Source organism: Heloderma suspectum, chromosome 1 (genome assembly GCF_057233095.1).
Source record: "Heloderma suspectum isolate Gila_16-S chromosome 1, 16-S_ref, whole genome shotgun sequence".
Lineage (NCBI taxonomy): Eukaryota > Metazoa > Chordata > Lepidosauria > Squamata > Helodermatidae > Heloderma > Heloderma suspectum.
In genome coordinates this window covers 12,446,952-12,460,747 of record NC_139458.1, presented here as the reverse complement: position 1 = coordinate 12,460,747, position 13,796 = coordinate 12,446,952, and the positions used below count along the sequence as shown (strand labels likewise).

The window sequence follows — 13,796 nt, the reverse complement described above, 5'->3', positions numbered from 1 at the left end:
AACTTTGCTGTAGGAAGACATTGTATAAAAACCTATTATTCAACACCACACTTTTTGCTTCAGGAGCTCAGAGAAAAACTATGCAAGAGAGTTAGCATCTTTAGAACTATCGTTAAAGAAAGAAACCGACAGAAGGTAAAATATTCTCTGAAAATAAAGTTTTGTACCAAAGTGACTGAGGGACGCTTGTGCTAGATTCACTGCTGTTCATAATATAAGCCAGCATACATTTGCAGTTTTGTAGATGTTGCCAAATCAGTGCTGTTATTTAGATTTGGACATCAGGCTATCCTTTCCTAATTCATGTGATTGGACAACGCAAGCTCTGCTAATGTACTAAAGCAGCCTTCCTCAACCTGGTGTCCTTTGGACTACAACTCCCAGAATTCCTAACCATTGGCCATGCTGGCTGGTGCTGATAGGACTTGGAAGTCTGAAACATCTGGAGAGCACCCGGTTGGGGAAGGCTGAACTAGAGCCTGTGTTCACACAACTTAGGCTTTTGTTTTCCATTTTCCTATAACAGCCTCAAACCCAGAAACCCATACACCCTGGTTCAGAGAGAGAGAGTTTTGTTAGTAGTGGGAAAACAAGCCTGCTGGTGCCCAAAATGCATCCCCTGTGTAACCTGAAGAACTAAGGTTAAGGACTTGCTGGATCACAGCCAATACTTTTTCTTGATGCAGTGTTCATTTGTGTAGGACAGCGGTGTGAAACCTCAGCCTCGGGGGCTAAATCTGGCCCTCCTGGGGTTCCAATCAGGCCCTCCGGGGTTCCTCAGATGGCCATACCCCAATCCCTTGCCCCCCATCCTCCCAACCACTGAGGGTTTGGTAGCTTCTCAGGTTTGCGCAGTCCCCACCGCCTGCTGGGATTCTAAAAGGTTGAGATGCCTCTTCTAGAGCTTAGTTATACTAAGAGCTTTAAGCTAAAACATGCTGGTATTTTTTTCCCTGGCCCCTTTTGTCTTTGGCCCCGCCCACCACTGGAATGCAGCCCTTGAAAGCTTCTCCGCAACGGAATTCGGCCCTTGGGCTGAAGGAGGTTTTGCACCCCTGGTGTAGGCAAATGTATACTTTTGAGGGACACAGAACGTTTCATCAGCCAGATGGAAATTCTGGTTATAGATCATAGAATCATAGAATAGTAGGGTTGGAAGGGGCCTACGAGGCCATCGAGTCCAACCCCCTGCTCAATGCAGGAATCCAAGTCACAGCATCCCTGACAGATGGCTGTCCAGCCTCATCTTGAACGCCTCCAGTGTGGGAGAGCCCACCACCTCCCTAGGGAATTGGTTCCATTGTCGTATTGCTCTAACAGTCAGGAAGTTTTTCCTGATGTTCAGCCGGAATCTGGCTTCCTGTCACTTGAGCCCATGATTCCGTGTCCTGCACTCTGGGATGATCGAGAAGAGATCCTGGCCTTCTTCTCTGTGACAACCTTTCAAGTACTTGAAGAGCACTATCATATCTCCCCATGCAACAGCAGTTGACTTGAGTAATGGCTATGTGAAAAGCTTAAGAATTTCAAGAATTCTTTGCATGTATATGGTACTTTAGATTACCTCACTGCAGAAGTCCTGGCAACAGCCCTGTAAAGTAGCAGCATTATCATCATCATTGTCATTATCACCATCATTCTATTGCAGAGGAGGAGCTGGGGCTGAGAGATAATGTTGCCTAAGGCTTGCTCATGAATTCAGGCAAGGGCAGGGTTTTGATCCAGCAACTTCCCGGTTCATAGCTCACTGTCTTAGGCTGCAGTCCTGTAGCCATTTACCTAAGAGCTTGCCCCATTGAACTACATGGGACTTACTTCTGAGTAGACATGTATAGGATTGTGCAGTAAGTCACCATACTACACTAGCACCTCTTAAAACAACTTTAACTAGGGATTTACATGTGTAAAGAAATACCTGATATAGTTATGTACATACCTACATATAGTTATGTAACTGTTCTCTGTCTGTGTTCCTGTTTTGCTTTGCTTTTTCCCTGGGACCAATACTACTACAAGTCTCTTCTGATTTTCAGACATACTTTTTGGAAATGTATAATATGACCTTCCCCATTTGGCATGAGGAGGCATCCAAAAAGGGGTGTGCATCTCCCCTATTGCCCAGGAAAGGCAGGGATCGCTGGACAGAACTGTGTCACATCCTGGGCTAACTCAAGCGTCTTCCCCAGTTTGTCACCGACTTTCCCCCAGGACAGAATTTCTCCCAATTCCTCTCATTCCTTCGCTCTTATCAACCTACTTATCCCATCTCATTTTCCTCACCTTATCCAGCTACCTCTTCCCAGTATTTCTTTCTTGGACTTCTGCAAAAAAGAAAAGAAAAAAAGCCCCTACTTTATTCTTTGCTCTTTTGCCGTCCCTTCAGTTGTCTTCTTTTCTCCTCTCCCATTGTGCTTTGTTTTCTGAGCAGTAGGGAAAATGACAGTGCATCAGGCTACAAAACAAAAGGAAGAATGGGATCCTCAGCGGGTTAGAGTACTCCAGAGTTCCAACCCTGCTGCCAAAACCACCAGGGAAAACTCCAATCAGCCAGCATTGCAAGACTCTGCAGCTTCACTGGGTTGCTCAGGAGGAGCACTGCAACTTGTGAATCCTGGCTTCAGCCACTGTCGGGAAACTCCTTCTGGTACTCTCCAAGGCGATGTCTGCCCTGGGAATTAAGTCTTCAGTATCCTGCTCAATTGGACAAACCTGCCTCCAGCCAGGGGACTGTCAGTTTTTCCTGATCCCAAGCCCCAGGATAGAGAAGAGCCTTTTCTTTTCATTTTTGACTGGTCAAGTGAGAGTGGGTGACACCCCTGCATGGTAGCAGTTGGTACAAAGATTCCTTATCTTATCATCCTACTCTCTTGGGCTGGGGAGCCCACTGCCAAGTACAAGTAGTCCAAGGCACGTGATCCTCCCTAGGAATTACTCACAGTATAAACTTGCTAGAGTGCAGAGCAGCCCAGCTAGTGCTTCACCAATTTGCCCTCTTACCAGGATGCTCACATCCTGGTAAGATAGAGAGGATGGCCACAAAACCCCACTTAAACTGCTAGGGAGGGACCAGATCCTGCTCCCTCTTTGCGGAGGCAATGGCTCTGGTGTGGACAGAGCCCACAGTCCAATCCATCCCTGCCCAGTATATACAGGGGGCATCCAACATAACAGCAGACTTCCTCAGCTGACAGCAAATTGATCCAGGGGAGCAGCATCTAGACCCCTCATCCTCAATCTCTTCAGATCTCCAAAAAGCAATACATGGCCATGATACTTTGCCAGATTCCAGGAACAGACGACATAGATGTTCTAGGGAGCAATCCTATGGCCACTAGACACTGTCTAGAGGGCCATAAGATTTTTTGGCTTCTGGGAACCAAGGTCGGAGCCCTGACTCCAAGCTCAGTTCCCAGAAACTGTGCTCATACTGGCGTGGTTCTCTCCATGCTCAGAAATGGAGCACAGAGAGGGGGAAAGGGGGCAGTCCTGGGGGAGGGGAGGATACTGTGGAAGCTGCTTTACTAGGCTTCCAATGCATGTGTGGCCTCCTCCCGCCCCCGCTCCAAAGTCCCCAGCTAGATGCATGAAATCACGCCTCTAGCCAAAAATGCAGGGCGGCCGGAGCACAGAGGCGAAGGTTGTCTCTGTGCTCCGGCCGCCCTGCATTGGTTAGGCATCAGCCTCCAAGTTCGGAGGTTGATGTCTATCTCCATAGGATTGCATCCTAAATATCTGCAAGCCTCAGGGCCTTCTCTGTGCCTTTCCTCCTAAATCTCTCCTCCCCTGGATGCTCAGGAAAATCAATTCATTCCATCAGGAAGTTCTTCCTAATGTTTAGTTGAAAAACCATTTCTTGTAATTTGAACTGGTTTGTTTGGATCCTGCCCTCTGGAGCAGCAGAAAAAAATTTGCTCCATCTTTATGACAACCCTTCAAATATTTCCTCTTAATCATCTCTTCTCCAGACTAAACATACCCAACTTTCCTCATAGGACATAGCCTGCAGGTTCCTCACCATCTTCATCACCCTGCTCAGGACTCTTTCCTTCTTAAATTGCAGTGCCCAGAACTGGGCCCAGTACTCCAACTGAGGTCTGAACAAAGCAGATCTGAGATATTACAGTGCATATGATCACATCTGAAATCATGTGCACGGTGTAACGAGGCAGTGCTCCCATTTTCTTTTACTCCCATTTCAGGAGTAAAAATATTATGGGCATTTAATGGGTTTTTGGTTTGATGCATTGGGCCCCCACCATTCTACCAAATTGTAAATGGGAATCTTTTCCATTCATGAGGGAAAGGCAACAATGGCTGTTTGACTATGGAAGTGAATGACTATGAGTGAAAAGATACAGATGTAGGAAGAGTACCAACTTCATTGTTAGAGTTGTCTTTGTCTCTCATCGTCAGGGTTGTCCCTGATTTGATTTTAAAGCTTTCTTACCCTCTTTGCTCTTGCAGTGCTCTTTGCCATGCATTCATGCTGTTGTTGATTTTATAGTAGCCATGGCTGGTAGAGACCACTGAAGTGCCCATTTAAAAACCAACTGGATTGCCTCCAGGCATGCCATAGTATTTATTTATTTAGAGCATTTTTACCCCACTCTTCAGCTGAAAAAGGCTTCCAGAGTGGCTTATGAAGGTTAATACTAAGACAGCCCCTGCCCTCAGGCTTACAATCTAAAAGACTTTAGGTCTAAAAGACCTTTCCCAAAAGGAAAAGGGATTTGAAGGGAGGAAGGGAAAGAAAGCAAATACACTGCTGACCAATGTATTGGGCTAGGTTGGTCCCCCCTTGCCATACTGTCCTTCCTGGGAGGCAGGAGGTGCAGCCTCCCAGCAGCCCTTGATTCTCTGGCCGATGGATGAGGCCAGAGTCTGCAGTCCCAGGGAACAGCTCTGTATTCTCATTTATCTCAAGAAATGTCCCATTTCTGTTTGGTGTTGTACTTTTGGAAATCACGTTAAAACCTTGTCTCTTTAGCTTCCTTATTTACAGAAAGTGGTCTTGATATCTAAGTTAATGCATGTCAGCCTCCCCGAACCTGGGTGCCCCTCCAGATGTGCTGCGCTGCAGCTCCCATAATTCCCAGCTGACATGGCCATTGGCCATTCGGGAAGGCCGATGATACATGTTAAGCACTTTGAGCATTTGCGTTATGTCATGCAACTGTTAGATTGTTATCATTATCGCCATCATCGTTATCATCATTAGATAGGATACACCTCTTTGTGCAAAGAGGACAGACTCAGCCCCCTGCCTGTTTTCACTGATTGTACAGCTTAACACTTGGCAGTCCGTGGTGGCTAATATATGGGTTTCCCCCCCTTAACTGCTAGATCTGTGCTTCAGGAACAGCTTAATGACATTTCAACACAGTATCACAAAATGATAACTGACCATGAGGAGTTTCTGAGAAGTTCATTGGAAAGGACTGAGGCTGGTAAAAGGCTTCTTAATATGTTAACAAACCAGGTATGTATCCACTATGTGACTGAAACCAATTCAGGTTGCCATAGCCTTTTGAACATGAAGTGAGATGCCAGAGCCAAGCAGGGTTTAAGCAGTTTCTACCGCCATCAGATGGTACCCTGGTTAATATTTAACAAATGCTACACTCACACACATGCACACGCAAATGTACAGAATTGTAATTATTGCTGCCACCACTCCAAGTGGGTGCTTAATAATTAGTACTTTTATAAAAAGGTAAAGGTGTCCCCAACCAGTCGTGTCCTACTCTAAGGTGCGGTGCTCATCCCCGTTTCTAAGCCGAAGAGCCAGCGCTGTCCGAAGACGCTTCCGTGGTCATGTGGCCGGCATGACTGAACACCGAGGTGCACGGAACGTTGTTGCCTTTCCCGCCAAGGCGGTACCTATTTATCTACTTGCAATTTCTTGCTTTCGAACTGCCAGGTTGGCAGGAGCTGGGACTGAAGACGGGAGCTCACTCCGTCACGCGGCACTCGGGTCTCGAACTGCTGACCTGCCAACCTTCCAGTCTGCAGTTCAGCATCTTAACCACTAAGCCACCGCGGCCCTGATATAGTACTTTTATGGTGCAGTCCTAACACCACCACCTTCCCCACGATGCTCATTGGAGAGGGGTAGGATCTGGCGGAAGTGATCCTCTGCTGGCTTCTGCCAACAGAGATGAGCTTATGGCATGGGCCCCCCCAGCTCCACTGTGGCAGAGGTCTCCACTGTACCCATGGAAAGCTTTGCAGATGTAAAGTTACTGCTGGCCGTTCTCCAGCCAGTGGTTCTCCTGCTAGCAGTAGAAAGCATAAAGCCCTAAAATAGGGTGTTTATTATTCATTCATTTTATGAGCTACCGTGTAGCCAAAGCTCCAGAGTGATGTCCGTAATAAAAATAAATACAATAAAGCAATGATAATACACATTAAAATAAGTTTTAAAAGTAGCAATAATAATTAAAAAGATGTTTTAAAGAAGAGAGAAATATCCAAGCAGCTAAAACACGGGAAATATTATTTTAAAATGTGGCATTAAACATAAAAATAAAACAAGCAGCAGTTAAACCTTCTTTTAAAAGGCATGGGAGTATAAAAAGGTCTTTGCCTGGTGCCAAAAAGTCAGCAAAGTGGGCGCCAGGCAAACCTCTCTAGGGAGGGCATTCCACAATTTGAGGGGCCACCACAGAAAAGGCCTGCTCATGAATAGCCAGCCATGGAATCTCAGTATGTGGGGACGCTTGGAGCAGGACCTCAGATGATGATCTCAGATCATGGGCAGGAACATATGGCATGAGGTGGTCCTTTAGATACTGTGGTCCCAAGCCATGAAGGATTTTTTGGTTAGCATCAGCACCTTAAATTGGGAATCAAGATGAACTGGGAAATGAAATGAGTATCAATGAAGATGGTACAATACTGGCATAATGTCATTATGACTCCTAGTTTCAGTTGGTGCCCTAGCTGTCATATTGTCTACTAACTCAAATTTCTGGATGGTATTCAAGGGCAACCTGACATACAACTCATTGCAATAATCTAATCAGGAGGTTATCAGGGCATAGATCACTGAAGCTAGGCTGTCTCTATCCAGGTAGGTTCATAGCTGGTGTACAGGCCTAAGCTAGTAAAAGGCACTCCATGCCACAGAAGACGCTTGTGCCTCTAGTGACAAAGGTGGATCTATAAGCACCCCCAAACTACCAACTTAAGAACACAAGAAGATCCATGCTGGATCAGACCAAAGGTCCATCTGTTCCAGCATTCTGTTCACACAGTGGCCAACCAGCTGTCGACCAGGAATCCATAAGCAGGGCATGAGCGCAACAGCGCCCTCCCACCCATGTTCCCCAGCAACTGGAGTATATAGGCTCACTGCCTCTGGTACTGGAGGTAGCACATAGCCATCAAGACTAATAGCCATTGATAGCCTTCTCCTCCAGGAATTTGTCCAACCCCCCTTTTAAAGCCATCCAAATTAGTGGCCATCACTACATGTTGTGGTAGCGAATTCCATAGGTTAAGTATGCGCTGTGTGAAGAAGTACTTTTATCTGTCCTGAATCTCCTTGAAACTTGATCCTTTAGGAGAAGTGCAACCCCTTCCAGAACAGGTTGAACATGACTTTGGCTGGGTTCACACAACACACTAACCAGATGGTTTATTTACCGGAATAACCCATTATGGGTTCATGTGTCGCTTGTGGGATGTCCCGTTCCCCCCGCCCCCACTCCATGGGTTATTTCCCCCAAATAAGCCCCCCTTAGAACCCATGGTCTACAGTAAGGGTTATTTTACATACGGTGGATTAGTGTGTTTATCACATCTGGGTTATGGAGACTGCCTACAGAGCTGCTCCGCAAAAGTGACCAAAAACGCTGCCACCACTCTGCTCCTCTCAAGCAATCTCTATTCCTGCCGTGAAGGAAGCTGGGATACCTGCCCAGCTGGGTGGAAGGACTACAGGAGGAGGAGGGGTGAAGGGGTGTGTGTAATAAACTACTCTGTGTAGCTTGTTTGCCTGAGTGTCTGAATGGAGCAGAGTAGGTTGTTTGCATAACTACCTACCCAGCATAGCTTGCCACCCACCATGGGTTAGTGTGACGTGTGAACCCAGCCTCTCTCTCTCTCTCTCTCTCTCTCTCTCTTTCTCATGGCCAGATGCAAATGGATTATCATCCAGATTTCTTCATCTCAGATGACTTGCTAGGGCCAAACCAAACACAAATCGTGTTTAAACACAGATCTATTCCATTGCTTAAACCAGGGATGAGCAACTTCCAGGGGTCAGTTCTCTGTCGCCTGTACTCCTCCCTGCTTCAGCCAAAACATTCTTGAAAAAATCGCCTCCAGGGAACATGAGGTTGCTTTAAAAGAAGGAGTGTGTTCCGTGCATGTTGTCTTAAAGAGAAATTGCTCCTTTTTTGCTGTGTGCAGAGGTGCGGGCTGTAAAAAAGCTTGCCCCTGGCATAGACCGAGGTGGATAGGGCATCTGTTTTTTATGCAGCGAAAGGGGTGCGTGGGTCAGGAGTGTTGAACTCTCCCCCCTCCTGCAGCTTACCTTTCCACACTTTGTGCCCCCAGGTCTTTTCTTCTCAGCTGAGTCTTCAGTACCCAGTCTGATTGGCTGCAAAAAGTTATTTGAGATAGGGCTACAAGGAGTTAAGGAGGGAGTGGGGTTCTGCACTCACCACTCATGTGTCACTTCAGCAACTTTACAGTGAACTCCCCACACAGATTGGAGCAGTCTTGTGTTTAAACACTTAGCCCTGCTGTTGTCGCATAGGAACACAGGAAACTGCCTTATACTGAGTCAGACAATGGGTCCATCTAGCCCAGTGTTGTTGAGACTGAGGCAGCAGCGTCTCTCCAGGGTTTCAGACAGGATTCTTTCCTGCCCTACTTGGAGATGCTGGGGATTGAACCTGGGACCTTCTGCTTGCAAAACATTTACTCTACCACTGAGTTACAGCCTTCTCCCCTCTCATATATCCTTTGACTAGAATGAACAGCTCAAGAAAGAAATAATAAAGGCTGAGCAGGTGGTTAAGCTCCTCACTGAAAAGCTACTTAAAAAAAAAGCTCAGTATAACAAACGTGATACTAGCCTGGAGGCAGAAATCAAGAAGCTTGAGGTAAAACATCCTTCTTTTTAATAAAGCCTTGACATATGTGACTTGTTCTGTTAGGCTGCCTAAATGTATTGTTGTGTTTATTCGGCTTTGCAGCCAGCCCAGTTGCAGTGGCTCTAGGAGAGAAACAGCTCAGTTACGTAGCCTCTACCTCTGAAAACTGCCTTTGATATGTGTGGAGCCACTTTTAACTTTTTATATTTAATTATTTATATAAGCTTTGCAGTCAAACACATTGTGGGAGGGTTCAAACATCACGATTAGCCAGGTTATTTATGAGCAGTGTGACCACTCTGCTGCAAGCGGGAACACGTGGTGACAGAAGACCTGATTTGCATGTCATGATAAGTGTGCTCATGCACACTGCCTGATCACTCCCACTGCTTTGGTCTGTGGTTTGTTTAGTGTGACCTGCAAACCTGGACCTCTGGCTTGTTTCTCCCCTGACAAGCCAGAGAAATAACTGAACAAAGGGGGCATTCTGGTGGGCAGAGCAAGGAGAGGAGGGCCTGGGATACGAGAAATCCTATGGCTGCTCCAGCCCAGCCCCCAGCTATGTGTCTTGTCTAGATGGGTTCAAAGGCCTGTCTAGAAGAAAAATTTGGAAAAGGAGAATGTAGAGGCAAAAATTGCTTCCGTTGCTCTTACCGCCCTGCTTGCAGCATCCCAGCAGGGTGGTGGAGACTTGGAGCCTCAAAGATTGGGGGCCCTAAGTGTATTTGATCATGCAAATGCACATGGACAACACACATTAAGGGTCATTAGATGGAAGCCACGGCCCACCAGAGTAGAAATTGGGATGCCCGAGTGAGTAATGAACACAAATTTTGTTGTTCAGTCGTGTCCGACTCTTCGTGACCCCATGGACCATAGCATGCCAGGCCTTCCTGTCCTGCGCTCTCTCCCAGAGCGTGCTCAAGTTCATATTCATTGCATCCGTGATGCTATCTAGCCATCTCATCCTCTGCCGTCCCCTTCTCCTTTTGCCTTCAGTCTTTCCCAGCATCAGGGTCTTTTCCAGGGAGTTTTCTCTTCGCATTAGGTGGCCAACACACACCCAAAACAAAGCTTAGAATAATCAGACATGCAGTTCATTACAAAAACATAAAAGGTATGCATGTGGGCAGCATTCAAACTGGATTGGAGACAGCGGGCTTGGTTCTACGGAGAGGAGGTTGGGGCGGGAAGATATTAATGCCAAATAAGGAGTGGGGAGCAATAGATGTCAAATAGACACATGGAAATCCCAAATGAGTTAGAGAAAGGAGTCAGGGCATAAGCAAAGTTTTGCTGTGAGCAGCATGGCTAACTTGCTTGGAAAGTTAGAGAGGTTAAAAGGAAACAGAAGCAAAGTAAGAAGAGATATTCACAGTGTAAAATTACCTGTCCTAGAACGAAGGGGGCAAGGGGATATTTTTCTTCAAGGAGGTGGGGGGGTGGGGTTTAGTATCAGGGGTTTGCCTTTGGTACCAAGCCATGGGGATTGATTCAGTTGTTTGCAATAGGCGGCTGGGACAAGTGGAATCCCACAGTTCCCTTAAGCGTTATGCGGTGCAAGGCTCCCTTAGGGAAAAGTTTGGTGGGGAAACACGAGGCTGTGTATTTCCTTGGATCCCTAACTAAAACGGAGTACAAAATAATAAAGACAGAGGAGAACTGGGGGCGGGGGAAGAGTAGGAAGGAGAGCAAAGCTAGGTAGAGGTAGAGGGCTGAGCCAAAAACAACTGCACTCTTAACCAGAAAACATTTGTTTTAAGACCTTGGTTTGGGGGAGTTTTTTCCTCTTGAAATCAAAAGAGGGGAAGGGTATCTAGGGTGCGCATTGGACCTATGCTTTCTTGCCATGGCTGATGAGTACAAAGATCTGCAGTGTGCAAGTGGGGAGGAGACATTGCTTCCATACACTGGATTTAGAGGGCTGGAGTTGTGCATTCTGCCACTGGATCAGATCGTTACCAAGCCCATTGCTTTCTTATTAATACATTGTTCATGGCTTTGTTTTCTCTAAAGGAAGAATATAATGCTAAAATAAAACGAATGGAAGAAATGGAAGAAGAGCTAAAAGTGAATCGCCCGCTCTTAGAGAAAATGCAAATGGAATTAGAGGAAATGAGTACTGGCTACAGCAGCCAGCAGGACGTCTATCTGGGTATGCCTGGAATGGTTTCCATGGACAGCAACTTCTTCTCCTTCCTATACATTCCATGACATCACAGAGTGGTCATGAGTCTGGGGGTGGGTGGGAATGTAGGACAATGAGGCTCTACCATATTTCCTCCTCCTACCCCTTCGTACACAATAACATGCATAGCAAGGGCCAGAGCTCATGCTCTGAATGCTGAAGTCACAGGTGCAGACCCACCATCTCCCATTAAAATGATCAGCCGGAGACCCTGAAGCGCTGCTACCAGAGGAGACAGTACTTGGGCTCGATCAGAGGTGGAATTTAGGAGGTCTGCAGGAGGTCTGGGGGCCATTTTTGCCTCATGGATAAACCCATCAACCCCCTTGCGGATTACACGGAGAAAAATATCACCAGTTTGCTGCTGAAATTCAGTGGCAAACCACTTTGTAGCCCTAAGTGGGTTAAATTTAGCTTGTTATCAAGCTAAATTCGACCTTTTAGCACTTCATAGTGGCTACGGAGCACTAAAACAGACAATTTTAACTTGCAAATAAGCTAAATTTGACCACTTTTAGCGTTCTGTAGCTGCTACAAAGCACCATTTTCTTTGTGTGCGTGTGTGTGTGTGTGTTTTTAATCCAAGGCATGGAGGGGAGGACACGTGTTGCCCACCCCTGGGCTAGATGGACAAGTAGTCTGATCTGGTATAAAGCAGCTTCCTGCGAAGTGGGGGGATTATTTATATTTTATTTTCAAGATGGTTATACCACTTATAACTCAAATGAGTTCTCAGAGCAGTTCGTAACACCATGAAAACACAATAAAAACAACTATAACAGTGCAATCCTCTCCATGTTTACTCAGATGTAAGCCTACTGAGGTCAATGGGACTTATTCCCAGGTAAGTGTGTATAGGGCTACAGCCTAACTAGAGTAAACCACCATAAAAACATACGTCAATAAAAACATCAATTTTTTAAAAATGCAGCAGCACCGTAACCACCAAAAGCTTTTCTACAAAGCCAAGCTTTAATCCATCACCTGAAACACAATTAAAGGTTGGTGTGCTCCCCCACCATGGCTCAATTTGGGATGGACTGGGGTAAAACAAATTACTCCTTTTAAAAAATCAGTTTAAATCTTGGCCCTTCCCAAAGTTCAGGTCCCATTGGGACTACGCTAAGGCCCAGAAGCCTATTTGCCTGCAAACACACCCACACCCTGCCTGTGAAGTCCCCTACAATCCCCTACGAACCTTGTGCAAAGGTTACCTGGTGGCAGCATCTATAAAAAAGACTCGTGATGGGGTGGGCCCCTGTTAGGTCTTCCATTATGCCCTAGGTGGAGTTGCACGTTCACATTGTCAGAGCAACAACGTGAATGTGCGGAGCCAACAGTCATTCGGCTTTTTTTCGTCTGCAGAGAGTTGCGAAATTTTCATAAATAAAAACGCAGTATATTCCGATAATATGTACGTTTTTTTAAAAAAAAATGAATTGTGCTCACCACCTTGTGTGTGGGTATTCTTTTTAAATTGAAATCCTCCGTCTCTGTTTTGTTGTTGTTGTTCAGTCGTTAAGTCATATCCGACTCTTCATGACCCCATGGATCATAGCACGCCAGGCCTTCCTATCCTCCGCTCTCTCCCAGAATGTGCTCAGGTTCATATCCATGGCATCGGTGATGCTATCTAGCCATTTCATCCTCTGCTGTCCCCTTTTCCTTTTGCCTTCAATCTTTCCCAGAATCAGGGTCTTTTCCAGGGAGTTTTTGCATTAGGTGGCCAAAATATTTGAGCTTCAGCTTCAATATCTGTCCTTCCAATGAGCACTCAGGGTTGATTTCCTTTAGGATTGACTGATTTGACCTCCTTGCAGTCCAGGGGGAAAGACTCGTAAGAGTCTTTTCCAGCACCACAGTTCAAAGGCATCAATTCTTTGGCGCTCAGCCTTCCTTATAGTCCAGCTCTCACAGCCATACGTTACTACTGGGAAAACCATAGCTTTGATTATACGAATCTTTGTCGGCAAGGTGATGTCTCTGCTTCTTACTAGACTGTCTAGGTTTGCTATAGCTTTCCTCCCAAGGAGCAAGCGTCTATTAATTTCATGGCTACAGTCACCATCTGCGGTGATCATGGAGCCCAAGAAAATGAAATCTGTCACTGCTTCCATTTCTTCCCCTTCTATATGCCAGGAAGTGATGGGGCCAGATGCCATGATCTTAGTTTTTTTAATGTTGAGTTTCAAACCAGCTTTTGCACTCTCCACTTTCATCCTCAACAAGAGGCTCTTTAGATCCTCTTCGCTTTCTGCCATTAGGGTGGTATCGTCTGCATATCTGAGGTTGTTGATAATTCTCCCGGCAATCTGAATTCCGACCTGTGATTCATCCAACCCGGTGTTTCTCATGATGTACTCTGCATATAAGTTAAATAAGCAGGGTGACAATATGCAGCCTTGTTATACTCCTTTCCCAATTTTGAACCAATCGGTTGTTCCATGTCCGGTTCTTACTGTTGCTTCTTGACGCTCGTACAGGTTTCCCAGGAGACAGGTAAG

The 13,796-nt window shown here is 46.1% G+C and overlaps 1 protein-coding gene across 1 annotated transcript in view; it reads left to right on the top strand.

The window, feature by feature from the left end:
- CCDC175 (coiled-coil domain containing 175) overlaps nt 1-13,796 on the top strand; it is a 77,152-nt gene that overhangs the window by 34,081 nt on the left and 29,275 nt on the right. The window contains exons 11-14 of the mRNA XM_084836048.1: nt 64-135; nt 5,344-5,479; nt 8,982-9,113; nt 11,121-11,259. Coding sequence (XP_084692174.1) covers nt 64-135; nt 5,344-5,479; nt 8,982-9,113; nt 11,121-11,259 — 479 coding nt within the window. The remainder of the gene's footprint in view (nt 1-63; nt 136-5,343; nt 5,480-8,981; nt 9,114-11,120; nt 11,260-13,796) is intronic.